At 39.6% G+C, this 14559-nt stretch overlaps 1 protein-coding gene across 7 annotated transcripts in view; it reads right to left on the reverse strand.

Annotated features, from left to right (window-relative positions):
* Positions 1 to 14559, reverse strand: part of ATF7IP (activating transcription factor 7 interacting protein) — a 124026-nt gene that overhangs the window by 41096 nt on the left and 68371 nt on the right. For all 7 annotated transcript variants that reach the window (XM_061639365.1, XM_061639359.1, XM_061639360.1 and 4 more), the window contains 3 exons: positions 7488 to 7544; positions 2095 to 2175; positions 153 to 298 (listed from right to left, as the gene is read on the reverse strand). In XM_061639365.1, the coding sequence (XP_061495349.1) occupies positions 153 to 298; positions 2095 to 2175; positions 7488 to 7544 (284 nt within the window). The remainder of the gene's footprint in view (positions 1 to 152; positions 299 to 2094; positions 2176 to 7487; positions 7545 to 14559) is intronic.

Below are 14559 nucleotides of genomic sequence, written 5' to 3' on the forward strand. Positions count from 1 at the left end.
TTCCCTCCACTCAGTTCAACATAATGCAGTCAGATATTTTGGTCTTTAATACAAAAGCATTCTGAACGTTTAATGTTGCTAGAAAAGAAAAAGAGAGAGTGCCTGAAGTTAAAAGGCAAACCGTCTACAGCGTAAGAGGAAATTAACTCTACCTTTTCTAGTTTCTGATTAACATCCCCTCTGGCTGTAATTTTTACTTCAAATTCTGCTTCATATTCTTCGCCCATGTATCGGCGGCGTTTAGAATGGACATTGTCCATATCTTCTGATTTGGAACGCTTTCTTCTTGAGGCCTCACCTAGCAGAATACAGCACACTCTTCAAAATGTAAGAAACCTTCTTAATTCAAGACAAATATAAAATGTCATTTTATGAGATGAACCTTTAACATTTATCTCCAATATCTAAAGTAGAAACAAAATGATTGAGGCTGCAATCCTATCCCTTACCTGAGAGGAAGCCCTGGTGAATTCAACAGGACTTGCTTCAGCATAGACATGGTTAGGATTGCAATGTAAGGTGTTACACCTTCAATTTTGGCAGCTATAGAGACATGAGGTATATTGTCTCATCAGTTACAATTTGACCCATATGCTCATGCTAAATTAACTTTATGGGTTAATCCAGATTTGAAGACAGGGTTTTTTGAAGAAGAAATTAGATGAATGTGGGATATATACATTAGATCAGCTGATAGGCTCTGACAATTTTTGTCATTTTCTATTTTATAATGGCACCGTCCATACAGATTGGTATGGAGGTGTAATGCTGAAAATGTTTCATTGAGGCATATGATGTGGGCTTGTCCAGTAATATATTCTTTTTGGTCTATCGTCCATATCAATTTTGTATTGGCGAAACCCTTGATATCTACAGATTTAATTATATATATGTTTTAAATTATATTTCTGTACTATGGGGTTTAATGGTAGGACAACTAAAGTAGATTTTGCGAGCCCTTATGTTACTAAAAGACTTATACTTCAAGCCCGGAAGGATAAACAGCCACCATCTATCACACAATGGTGTGAGGACCTCACTGCCCTGGCTACATTTGAACATATTTCTTATAGACATCAATTTTGTGTGGATAACTACTTTGACTGGAGAGCTAATATCAACTTATACACATCAGCTGCAGCCTAGGTGAGAAAACCCTATCCAATGAAGGACTTTAACATTCACTTGATTGTATTTTTAATGTATTGTAAACATTCGTGGGAATTTAGTTAATAGGTGGGGCACAAATATTTTAAGACAGATGAATAAAATCTGTTTGACAATATAATTAAGAGGGAACAGACAAGAAGAAATAGCAATTTCTTCTCTCATATGCATGAACATTATGGAGATTCTGGGAACTGGCAAGGAACTCTTGTGTTCTACTTTGTAAATTTTTAATAGTTTTCAGGCAAGTGTTAGCATACATCATTCTTTCCAATAACAAACTTAGGTGGTTAAGTGCCTATCAGGCTGGAAACGAAACTGGGCCACCCAAAAATAAGGGAGTATTTTATATAGACTGAGGGAACTCCTTTAGTATACGGAAAAGTCTAAGTTAATAGGGGGGGGGGACCCATCTGACTAGGAACTGTGAACTTCCTGAACGCACAGTATATAGAGGTATCAGTTGAGGAGGAGGGGGGAGACAGAAGGAAACTGGACGTGAGACAGGAAACAACCAATTGAGCTGCTCAAATCTCTTTTAACAGCTTATAGGAAGGTTAAAAATTCCCTCCCTTCACTATGCAGAGATGTTTCACGAAGGAGCAAAAAGTATGTTTACCTTTTCCCCCTCTCCAAACCCCCTTTTTCACCTGCTATATACAGCTATAAAATACTTAGGCTTGATGCTGAAGCCAGGCCTGACCCTAAGCCTTCTAGTGTTATAACAGATGGCAAGGGAAGGGAAGGCAGGGGGGAAATGTGCCCTACTTGAGGTATGAACAAAACTACAAAGGTTCTGTTTCAAGATAGCTAGAGTCGTGCACAGAAGAACTCCTTTTAGAGGGCAACATTTCAATGAAGGTCCCATTAATGTAGTACTTTCAAACACAGTCCGAACACAGGACTAGAGCAATCTGCTATACATACTTCGTTCTGGAGGTCTCTCTTCCTCCTTGTATTGCTTCTTTTCTTCTACTTTGTCCAGTTCTTTTTCCTCATCTTTACCTTCTGTGAGAAAAACCAACCATTTTACCTTATTGAGCAAAACCTTCCCACAGTTACTTATTTAAGCTGTTCCTATCCGTACGGCTACATGTGCAGAAGAAATAACTTGAAATTTTGGTTTCAAAAGTCCAAATGAAAGGAGGCAGTTACACCAAACAGTTACAACTCAGCATTACTTCTTTGAACAACTAAACCATGATGTTCTCAATACATTTAAAATCTTATTCTACTATTCAATTTTCAATATATAATAATCAAATGCTAAGTATTAATGCCACATTTATTTTCTCAAGTTCCAGGCCTCTTCCTAAAAATGTTTAGTTTCAAAAGATGGGATTCCAGTTGTAAGTTTATTGTAGTATTTGGGAAAGGAAAAATTCCAAAGCATATCTTCCACTTAAAACAAAGAGATGACAAAGATCTGTGGAAGCTTTTATTTATTGCTGCTTATTACACAGTGGATATGAACTGTTGGGAAAGCACTGTAAGGTCAGATTTATTAAGTGCCTTCAAGTCAATACGACTTATGGCAACCCTATGAATCAGTGACCTCCAAGAGCATCTGTCATGATCTACCCTGTTCAGATCTTGTAAGTTCAGGTCTGTGGCTTCCTTTATGGAATCAATCCATCTCTTGTTTGGCCTTCCTCTTTTTCTACTCCCTTCTGTTTTTCCCCAGCATTATTGTCTTTTCTAGTGAATCATGTCTTCTCATGATGTGTCCAAAGTAGGATAACCTCAGTTTCATCATTTTAGCTTCTAGTGACAGTTCTGGTTTAATTTGTTCTAACACCCATTTTTTTGTCTTTTTCGCAGTCCATGGTATGCGCAAAGCTCTCCTCCAACACCACACAATACATTTAATAAACACTGAGGATAAAGTTAAATAGCTGTAAACAAACCCAAGTTTTGATTCTCTTAGCAGCCTTGCCTTGGAACTACCAAACATTTATTTTAAGATAAAACATGCAAAAACTATTCATTCTCTTACATTACAGGATAAGGAAAAAAAAGAAGAAAGGAGCTGCTTGCAGGCTCCACATAGGCACCTGGTTGGCTACTGAGAGGATGCTGGACTAAATGCACCTTTGGTCTGATCCAGCAGGGCCCATCTTTTATTCTTATGCAGTATAGGTGGCTATTCTGCTTATGTATTGTGAAGGACTTGAAGCTCAGGGAACCCTCAGGTTTATGGTTCTGGGAGATTCAAAACTGATGTGAGGCTTTCAAGGGCAGCTCAGGACTTTATCACTGCCATTACACGTTTAGCCTTTCTCAACATGTTGTTGATCCTACTGTTGATGGGGAAAATGGTGATTTGGTTGTGGGGTTGTTTCTGATTTTCCTTTGTCATGAACAGATCACTTCAAGCGGAGGTTTAGATTAACAGTTGCTGTTCTCCTCTGCAGGCCTGTTAGAAATGTCTGCCCCACTGGCTGATAGAATTAGAAAGGTTTCCCAAGAGCCCTCAGGGAGTTTCCATCCTACATAGCTGGTGCTCCTGTAAAAGCCTGAGTAACTCAGTGGGATATGGAGATTTTGCAAGTAGTAGATATATTTGCTTACAACTGTCCTGTTCTACGATGCAGAGTCCAATCCACAGCTTGATTTAAAGGTGATAAAGAAGGCAGGCGACGAGAGCTAGAGATGTATAACTAAATGTAATATAACCGAATACAATGAGCTCAACATTAAACCTACTGTATACCTGTGATAGTGACAAAATATTACTTCTCTACTATTGCATTCTAAGAATGTCATTTAGCAGAGTGATTCATGACCCTTTATGGCTCAACCCACAGACAGAAGTGAAAGGGCATACTCCAACATATTTAATAAACAGTGAGGATAAAGTAACTTGTATTCACCATGATTTGGATGTAACTAATTCTGTAATGCAGTCTAAAGAAGGTGCTTGGACCGTGTCTTGTTATGTTTTACTGGAGAAGTTTCAGTGCAAGGATGCCAACAAAGTGCTTGGAGAGGTGAAGCCTACCACCTTTTAGCTCAACCCATGTCTTTTCTGGCCAATAACAGAAGTGGGTTCACCAGCTGGGTACAGGGAATGAAGAATGTCTCGTTATGACTTCCAGGACAAAATCTCTTGCATCCGTCAGGACTTGGACTCCAATGTTATAGCAGTGGATTTAAATGAGGTATCTGGAGCACAGTCTGGTCATGCTTTGTTGGATGGGTTTCAATTGGTGCAGCTCGAGGACGTTGACAAGGTGCTTGGACAGGTGCGTGCAACCACTTCTACATTGGATCCTTGCCCCTCTTGGCTGATAAAAGCTAGCAGGGTTGGAACTGCCGGCTGGGCCATGGAAGTAATTAATGCCTCATTGCGAGAGGGAGTGGTCCCTGGCTGCCTGAAGGAGGCGGTGGTGAGACCACTTCTGAAAAAATCTTCCTTGGACCCAGAAACTCTTAACAATTACAGGCCGGTTGCGAATGTTCCATTCTTGGGCAAGGTCCTAGAAAGAGTGGTTGCGGACCAGCTCCAGGCACTCTTGGATGAGACCGATTATCTAGATCCATTTCAATCGGGGTTCAGGCCCGGTTTTGGCACGGAGACGGCCTTGGTCGCCCTGTATGATGACCTTTGTTGGGAGAAAGACAGGGGGAGTGTAACCCTGTTGATTCTCCTTGATCTCTCAGCGGCTTTTGATACCATCGACCATGGTATCCTTCTGGGGAGACTCGCTGATCTGGGAGTTGGAGGTACTGCTTGGCAGTGGTTCTGCTCCTATTTGGCGGGTCGTCTCCAGAAGGTAGTGCTTGGGGAGTTTTGCTCGGCACCCTGGGTCCTCCAATATGGAGTCCCACAGGGGTCAGTATTATCCCTCCTGCTTTTTAACATCTACATGAAGCCGCTGGGTGCGGTCATCAGGAGTTTTGGAGTGCGTTGCCACCAGTATGCTGATGACACGCAGCTCTACTTCTCCTGTTCATCTTTCTCAGGTGAGGCTGTCAAGGTGCTGAACCGATGCCTGGCTGCGGTAATGGACTGGATGAGAGCGAATAAATTGAAGCTCAATCCAGATAAGACTGAGATGCTGTTGGTGGGTGGTTCTCCTGACCAGATGGGAGAGGTTCAACCTGTCCTGGACGGGGTTGCACTCCCCCTGAAGGAGCAGGTTCGTAGTTTGGGAGTTCTTTTAGAACCATCCCTGTCACTGGAGGCACAGGTTGCCTCGGTGGCACCGAGTGCTTTCTATCAACTTCGGTTGGTGGCCCAACTACGTCCCTATCTGGACAGGGAAAACCTTGCTTCAGTCGTCCATGCACTGGTAACCTCAAAATTGGACTACTGCAATGCACTCTACGTGGGGCTGCCTTTGAAGATGGTTCGGAAGCTGCAGCTCGTGCAAAACGCAGCGGCCAGATTGTTAACAGGAACTCAGAGATATGAACATATAACACCGATTCTGGCCCGCTTGCACTGGCTGCCCATACGCTTCCGGGCTCAATTCAAAGTGCTGGTTTTGACTTATAAAGCCTTACACGGCTTGGGACCACAATACCTGATGGAGCGCCTCTCCCGATATGAACCTACCCGTACACTACGTTCAACATCAAAGGCTCTCCTTCGGGGACCCACCCAGAGAGAAGCCCGGAAGGTGACAACAAGGAAACGGGCTTTCTGTGGTGGCCCCCGAATTATGGAACTCTCTCCCTGATGAGGTACGCCTGGCGCCAACATTGTTATCCTTTCGGCGCCAGGTAAAAACCTTCTTGTTCTCCCAGGCATTTTAACATTTTAATATCTACTTTTAACACCTACATCTATCACTCACAATCTTAATATTTTAGTAATTTTAATATTAACATCTTAAACAGCTTAATATTTTAACTGATTTAATACGTTTTTATACTTAACATTTTAGGATTGTGTCTGTTGTTGTCTATGTGTTTAACTATGTTTAGTTATTTTGATATATTGTTTAAGTGTTTGATATATGTTTTTAATTGTATACTGGATGTTTTTATGCTGTGAACCACCCAGCTTCGGCTATTGGGCAGTATAGAAATATAATAAATAAATAAATAAATTATGAAAGGGAACAGTTCCAGTTACCTTGAAAGAGACAGTTCAGGCTGCTCCTTTCAAAGCCCTCCCTGGAACCAGAACATTGTAACTATTTGGCTGGTCACTAACATCCTTTTTTGGGCATCATGCTTGAGCGAAGGGTGGACATTCAATTCCAGATGTCATTGGATTATATATGCTGGATCGATGGCTACCGCATAGTAGAGACGTGTTTGATATGCCGGAACGGTATTTGGGGAATCTTTATCACTAGATATCTTCTGGCACACTGAATCTGAGGATTGTTAACCGGAAAAATCTACTAATCTACCAACTTAAAAGAACATTGGAAAAATTAAAGATTCTAAAGCTAACCATCTGCAGAAAGAGAAGAATTCACCTGACGTCCCAAAACGCCGGCAGAGGTAAAGACTTTCTGCAAACAAGTACTGTAAACAAGTACTTCTAAAGATTAGATAACTGACTAATAATTAACAAAGTCTGCCATGATTTATATTAGACTATGCTTTCTCTAACCCTTTTGGATATAAATATTTGCTGCCTTACCATTGAAGCTGGATTCTGTTTTGACTGCGTTATCTTAAGAGACGTTAATCTTTAGTTCTATTGCAGCTGCAGCTGAATTCATTTATCAAGTAAAAAGCTAAAAGCTAAAAAGATGGTTCTTACTAGGAAAAAATGTAAAGATCTTGGAATAGAACTATGCACTGACTTTGACTCTTTACAAACCAAAGGAATGCAGACCAAGATAACGCATTTCTATAATATAAAAGAGACAACAAAGGAAGTAAGACAAAGGAAGGAGGTGGAAACCACAGTGACTAAAAATGATATTAATGACTGGCTGTTAAATAATTCCTTGGCATGGTTACTTAATGCCGAGGATTCGACAGGGCCCAACCTGGCCCAGGAATTAATAACAGCTGCGGAGGAAAATTCCTCCTTCAATGACTCAGCTACACAGGGAAGGGCAGCTAATATCTCAGCCGTGTTTCCAGTTCAATGCCCCCTCTTGAATCCTCATCTATCTATGGAGAACTCAAGACTAATTCCTTAGAATTTTGTCATTCCCAGAAAGAGACAGAACATCCGGTTGTGAACAACCAACAAGGCTCTGTGGTGGATGAAAACTGGTCCCAAATGGTGTCTCAATCTTTGATTCAAATTTCCAAATTTGTAGCTGAGTCGAATTCTCTGCTTTCTATTCTAACGGATGTTATCTCCAAGCAAGAATATCATCATAAAGAACCAATAGTAAACTTACCTACAACCTCACAAGCCACGCAGACCACACGACTGAAATCCCTTTCTGGCATATCATCTAAAAAATAGAAATTGCAGGAACATAAACACCATAAGAAGAGCAAAAACATTAAATCCTGCAAAATTCGTCATAAATCTCATATGAGATTTGATAAACTTTTTAAATCACTGGATACTCCTATTGCTCCTAACAAGAGGAAAAAGAGGAGAAAAAGGAAGTCTAAGAAAACAAAGCTGGAAAAGAGGGCAAATACATCTACATCGATTCAAATGGAACAAAATAATATTGTTGCTGATCAAGAACCTCTTAGATTGGAGCCTAATACCTTAATTACTTTACCCATCTCTCCTAATGTGAAACCTCCTTTGCAACAAAAAAAAGTGACTCTGGAAGATCCTGAATTGCCTAAGATCCCCAAAATTAAATCGTGGGAATTAGTCCTAAATAAGGCAAAACTAGCTATAATAAACTATCCTAAACCGAAAGGAGCATTGACTCAATTTCAACGAAGACAGCACTTTCATTCTATAATGGAACATATCTTACCTGGAATAGACTGGTGTATGGAAGTTGCCTCAATAGAATACCTTTTCTATAACTATGCAGATGCCAGAGGAATACTTTCATTCCATGATAAAAAAATAGCTGGCCTCTTATATGAAAATAGAAATCTACTTCTTTTGCAGAACTTAAAGTGTCTCAGGGTCTTTAAAAATATAGCCCCGTTACAAAGCCTATTATCTTCGAATTTAAATGGACTTAAATCCCGATCTTTAAAATCAAACGGGGACGCAAGTGACCAGGCTCCATTGCTGGCGTCCCTTGAAGAATTGTCCACAAATATTATTGAGGTACAAGCAAGCTGTGAAGAAATTAACCCTAGGATTACTATAAGTGAGGAAGAATTGTTCCATATCCCGGAAGAACAATATTTGCTGGAATCATATAATGAACTTTCAGCTGAAGTACAGTCGGAAATTCTGGCTAACTTTGAAAATTTAGTATCCGCTTTAAAAGCGAAAAGGTTGGGTCAGATTGTTGATGTTAATAATAGTAGTCATACTGGGAAAGAGCAAGGATCTTAGTGTGACTTTGGAAGGGGGAAATTCTAGACAAAAATTAATTTCCCATACTTTATTAATGTCTAGTTCCTTGGGTCAGGCTAATACTATGTATCCTTTGGAATTGAAAACTGGGAAAGAAATAGCAACTGAGGCAGTTTCTGTTCCACAACTGGTCAAAACCTGACAAAACTCACCTCCAAATTTACAACAACTAAAGATTGCCTCTTGGAATATAGCAGGCTGGAAGAATAAAGATCTTGATCCATATACAATCGATTTTTTAGCTCAATTTGATATTATTTTCTTCCAAGAAACCTGGTTAGTAGACTAACCACAACTGGATGGTTATACTTCTTACTATTTAGAAGCTAACCAAAGTACTAACGGTGGCCGTCCAAAAGGTGGCATTTGTATATTTGTATCTACAAAAATAATTATACAAATTGTAAAGTTTGATCCCCTGCCAAATTTAGCTCTTGCTATAAGTTTAAAATTTCCCTCCCAGTTATTTCTATTTGTCAATGTGTACCTACCGCCTAGTAAAGACAAAAATGATGCTATTGATAAAGTAAGGTGTTTGGAGGGCTATTTAGAAAACTTAACTGTTAAACACCCTGAAGCCTCTCTTATAGTTGCTGGAGATTTTAATGCCAGACTTGGTCCCTCTGATTCTGCCTTATACTCTAAATATAATTTGACTCTTCCTCCAATAGAAGGTTTTTGTAACATCCCTATAAGGCAATCAAGAGATAATGGGTCAAATTATACTGGCATCTACTTGATGCAAAAACTAATCAAACTAAATCTAGTACTTCTGAATGGCCGCACCTGTGGAGACTATCAAGGGGAATTTATTTACCTTTCTCCAAGAGGTACATCTCAAATAGACTTGGCCTTTGTCTCCCATGAGCTTTTCCACTTAGTGGACAATCTCAAAGTGGAAGATCATCCGGAAAGTGACCATCGGCCTATAACTATTGTAATCAACTGTAATATTTCATCTCTATTATTGAGACACCGGACTTTCACTAATAATGAGATAGTCAGCCGACCAGGAAGGCTAAAATGGATACCTAAAGTTGAAAAAGATCTAAATGTATGGCTAAACGCCCCTGACATCTTAGCGTTAAAAGATCTAATTATTACATCATTATATCCGGAGGATACATTACTCTATTTTCAACAGCTAATAGCCTCATTTCAAAATTCTCCTTTAATAATTTCTAATAGTACCAGGAGAAATATACCAAAGAACTCCAAGACATGGTTTGATCAAGAGTGCCGTGATAATAAAAAACATTTAGTATTGGCCTATAAATCCTATAAATTATATAGAACACCAGAACATCTGTTAACTTACTGTATGGCTAGGAAGCAATATAAGAACTTGCTTAAAAGGAAAAAAAAATAGAACTGAATAAAACCTGGTTACGCTTATTACATGCTTCCAAGCTAAAAAATTCCACCTTGTTTTGGAGACTTGTCTCCTATAACTGGCCAAAGTCGTTTTCCAATCTAGACTGTTGTATTCCTCCAGCTATTTGGGAGGACTACTTTGCCAGGCTATACCAAAAGAATAGTGATAACGTTACAGTAATACACTATACGGAAGCTGAAATCCCTAAATGGCCCCCGGTTTCCATTCCGGAGATCCTCGATTTAATTGCTAGGCTTAAATTAGGGAAAGCTCCTGGCAGTGATAACATTCCTGCGGAAGTTTTTAAATTAAACCCAGACTGGTGGGCCCCACTTCTAGCTGCCCTCTTTACTTACATCAATAATTCAATGCAAATCCCTAAAGAATGGGGGCTTGCAATAATTATTCCTTTTTATAAAAAAGGTTCTCATAACGATCCAGCCAATTATAGGCCAATAAATTTACTGAATATAATCAGTAAACTTTACGCGACCCATTTACATGATAAATTGAATGCTTGGGTAGAACAAAAGAACTTTCTGGCACAAGAACAAGCTGGTTTTAGGTCTGGACATTCAACTATAGACCAGGCCCTGATTCTAAACCATTTTATTTCTAAATATTCGACTAAGTCAGATACTATGATGTATACAGCCTTTATTGATTTTAGATCGGCGTTCGACTCCATCTCCCGCGAAAGGCTCTGGATGAAATTAAATGCCATGGATATCGATAAAAGATTGTTGATATTAATACGGGGACTATATACTGACACGTCTTTACAGATTAGATGTAACAACATGGGTCACTTATCCAATCTTGTCCCTACATTTAATCTCGTTTGGACTACTGTAATGCGCTCTACGTGGGGTTACCCTTGAAAACGGTTCGGAAATTACAACTTATACAAAATGCGGCGGCTCGATTACTTACGAATAGTCGCCGCCGGGATCACATCACACCAGTGTTGTTCGATCTACACTGGCTTCCAGTTGTTTTCCGAGCCCAATTCAAGGTGTTGGTATTGACCTTTAAATCCCTACACGGTTTCGGCCCAGTTTATCTCACGGAGCGCCTTCAACGCCACCAATTATGCCGCCCGACAAGATCGGCCACACAGGGCCTTCTCTCAATTCCGCCAACAAAAACAGCCAGATTGGCGGGTACTAGAGAGAGGGCATTCTCAGTGGCGGCCCCCACTCTTTGGAACTCCCTCCCACAAGATCTCCGGCACGCCTCTTCCCTAAATGTATTTCGGAAAGCCTTAAAGACCTGGCTCTTTCAACAGGCCTTCGGGGTTTCTGGGGAGGGTTAACTGCTATAACTGTAATACCTCCTGCCCTCTTTTAATACTGTTGTTGCAGATTTATTGATTTTACACTGTTTTATATTGTATCACTGTATTTTATTAATTGTATTTTAATGATTTTGTACGTCGCCTAGAGTGGCCATTGGCCAGATAGGCGACACAGAAATTAAATTTATTATTATTATTATTAATGGGGTTAAACAGGGATGTGTTTTAGCGCCCCTTCTGTTTAACATATATATTAATGGAATAGTCGATTCCCTGGCCACTATCTCTTCACATGCTCCAATATTAGCTGGCTGTTCAAGATCTATACTTCTATATGTTGACGACATAGTCTTATTGGCAAGATCTTTGGTGGGCCTTAGACGACTTCTAACAGCTCTGTCTACATATTGCTTGGAGGAACGGCTGCTAATTAACTATGAGAAAACTAAGGTCTTAATATTTACTAAAAAAAGATTAAATCATCGTTGGCAAATTAACGGCCAGACAATTGAGCAAATAAATTCCGTTATTTATCTAGGTTTAACATTTCAAGCGTCAGGATCATGGCAGATGCAGATTAAAACAATGGTCTGGAATGCAAAAAAAACATTGAAAGCCCTTCTGTCATATTTTTACAATAAGGGTGGTCAGCTTATTGTCCCAGTAATCAGAGTTTTTTCTGCAAAGGTAGTCTTTCAGCTACTTTATGGGGTCCAGGTTACCACTTTTGAGAATTTTTCTGTTTTGGAATCGATTCAAAATTCCTTTCTAAGAGCTATTTTTGCGGTTCCCAAATGCATTCCTAGTTTTATCCTTAGACTTGAGGCTGGTTTACCCACCATAGAATCTAAGATTTGGGCCTTGAGAATTTCTACTTGGCTCAAATTGCTATTTAACCCTACTGGGCTCTCTTCTTAAGAGATAATTTTCAATCTCCCTGGGTTAAATTGATAACGGATAAATTACTGTCCTTGGGCTTTTCTATTTCTGTGATTCAGGAAATGGATTACTTAAAAGCCAAGTTGAGCATACTACAAAGATTTAAGGATATAGACTTTCAACATCACTTATTACAGGTTAGGAAGCATAGATATAATCCAAACATTTTAACCCCAATGCCCTATTTATCCTTTCTTACTATTCCTAACTACCGCAGGGCTTTTTCACTTGCAAGAATGAATACCTTACCTTCTAAACCTTTAGAGGGTAGATTCAATAAAATTCCATACTACAAGAAGAAATGCCCTTGCGGTGCGGATGAGATTGAAACAATTGCTCATGTCCTTTTACGATGTCCTTACTACCTAGACCTTAGAAATCAAATAATTAAACCTATTCTTGATCTTGTACCTGGTAGAAACGAAGAAAAACTTTTGGATCATTTACTTGGAGATCACCAGCAATTAATCACAGAGAAAGTTGCAAAATTTTGCACAGCCGCTATTCTCTGCAGGAGAAATCGGGTAAAAGTCACTGGAAAATGAATTTTATTGATTTATTTTATATGGTCTTAAAAGCAGGTTAGAGTTTATCCAATGTCTAATTAGTTTAATCAATTTTAAAATGCATTCTGCATTATTATAATAATAATTGGTCTAAAATGGTGTGAATTATTAATGAATATTCCATACGGTCTGGAAATTGATTTTAATTAATTTTAATTGAATAAGATATCATTCTAATAATAATTGTAGTTTTGATGTTCTATTTTATCTTTGTATTCTGGCCTTTGGCCGTAATAAAAACTGAACTGAACTGATATATGCTGGATCCAATCTGGCTTCAGGCCTGACTTTTGCAGCTCTGATGGATGACATAGGTCAGGAAATGAACAGAAAGTAAGGTAACCCCTTCCCTGGAACACTCAACAGTCTTGGATAGCATCAACTATGGTTTCCTTCTGGATAAGCATTTTGGATTGGGGACTGGAGGTATCTTGTTGCAGTAGTTCTGTTGCTACCTGTAGAGCAGTTTCCATAAGATAGTTCTAGGAGACTTTTTCCTACAAAGCAAAACTAGAAATGCTATGGGATTCCACAACGTCTCATTTTGTCTCCCATGCTTTTTGAGATCTACATAAAGTCCCTGAAAGAGGTCTTTTGGGAATTTGCAGGGAGGTGAGATCAGTATGACGACATTTGACTTTCTTTGTTCTTCATATCAGAGTGTGTTGAAGTGGATGTACTGAACTGATCTAGGTCTAGGTAATGGACTGGATGAGAGTCAATAAGCTGAAGTTCAATCCAAACACAGCACAACAAACAATTGTTGTTAGATTGTTTTTCTAACCAGGGGGGTGGTATTCAACCTGGATGAGGTTGAACTGTCAACAAATAATAAAAATGTGCACCTTGGAGTATTCTTCGACCCAGGTATGACAATGGAGGCTCAAGTGATGTTAAGAACATAAGAAGAGCCTGCTGGATCAGGCCAGTGGCCCATCTAGTACAGCATCCTGTTCTCACAGTGGCCAACCAGATGCCTGGGGGAAGCCTGCAAGCATGTTAGTGGCTCAAAGTGCATTTTACTAGCCAAGGCTGATGCGCCAGCTGCAGCCCCTTTTGAACAGAGATAGCCTGACCACTGTTATTCATAAGCTGGTAACCTCAACTAGACAACTAATTGTACACAGAGTGCTTTTGAACACTGTTTGGAAAATTCAGCTAAAAAAAGAAAATACAAGTGATATATTTATTAAAACTAGGATTTCAACTCTCTGCTTTCACTTCATGAAGCCAAAGAGTTGCTATTGCTCTTATTTTTGAAGGTCGTAGCAATGGTGTGCTTCAATTCTGTTTTAGAAGTTGGAAACTGTAGCAGCAAGACTGACTGGGACTAATCAATGGGAACATCTCTTCACTGTTTACAAGCACAATTAAAAACGTTGTTGCGTATTTTAAAATCTCACGATTCCAGGGAAGCTGATGGAACCACCATCTCTATATCAGCATGTCTGTACACCAAGAGTATCAGACACTCTCCTCCAGGTGCCCCTGCTACCAATAGTAAGGCAATAGTATAGCAGCAAAGGCAGCCAGCTACTGGAGAAAGGGCATTCTCAGCTGTGGCTCCTCAATTATGGAATTCCAGCCCCAGGTAGTATCTTTTTGGAGCCAGGCAGAGGCTTCTTCATTTCCCCAGGCTTTTAACTGTTAATATTTTGCAAAGGTTTGATCCTCCCTGAGAATACTGATAGCACAGAAACCATTCAAATAAATAATGCATGAATCTTGGAACAGATACTCTGTTATAGTTGAGGTATTAAGATCTCTCTCATCATGGCCAGTTTGCTAA

The sequence above is a fragment of the Rhineura floridana genome, chromosome 8 (assembly GCF_030035675.1).
Source record: "Rhineura floridana isolate rRhiFlo1 chromosome 8, rRhiFlo1.hap2, whole genome shotgun sequence".
NCBI lineage: Eukaryota > Metazoa > Chordata > Lepidosauria > Squamata > Rhineuridae > Rhineura > Rhineura floridana.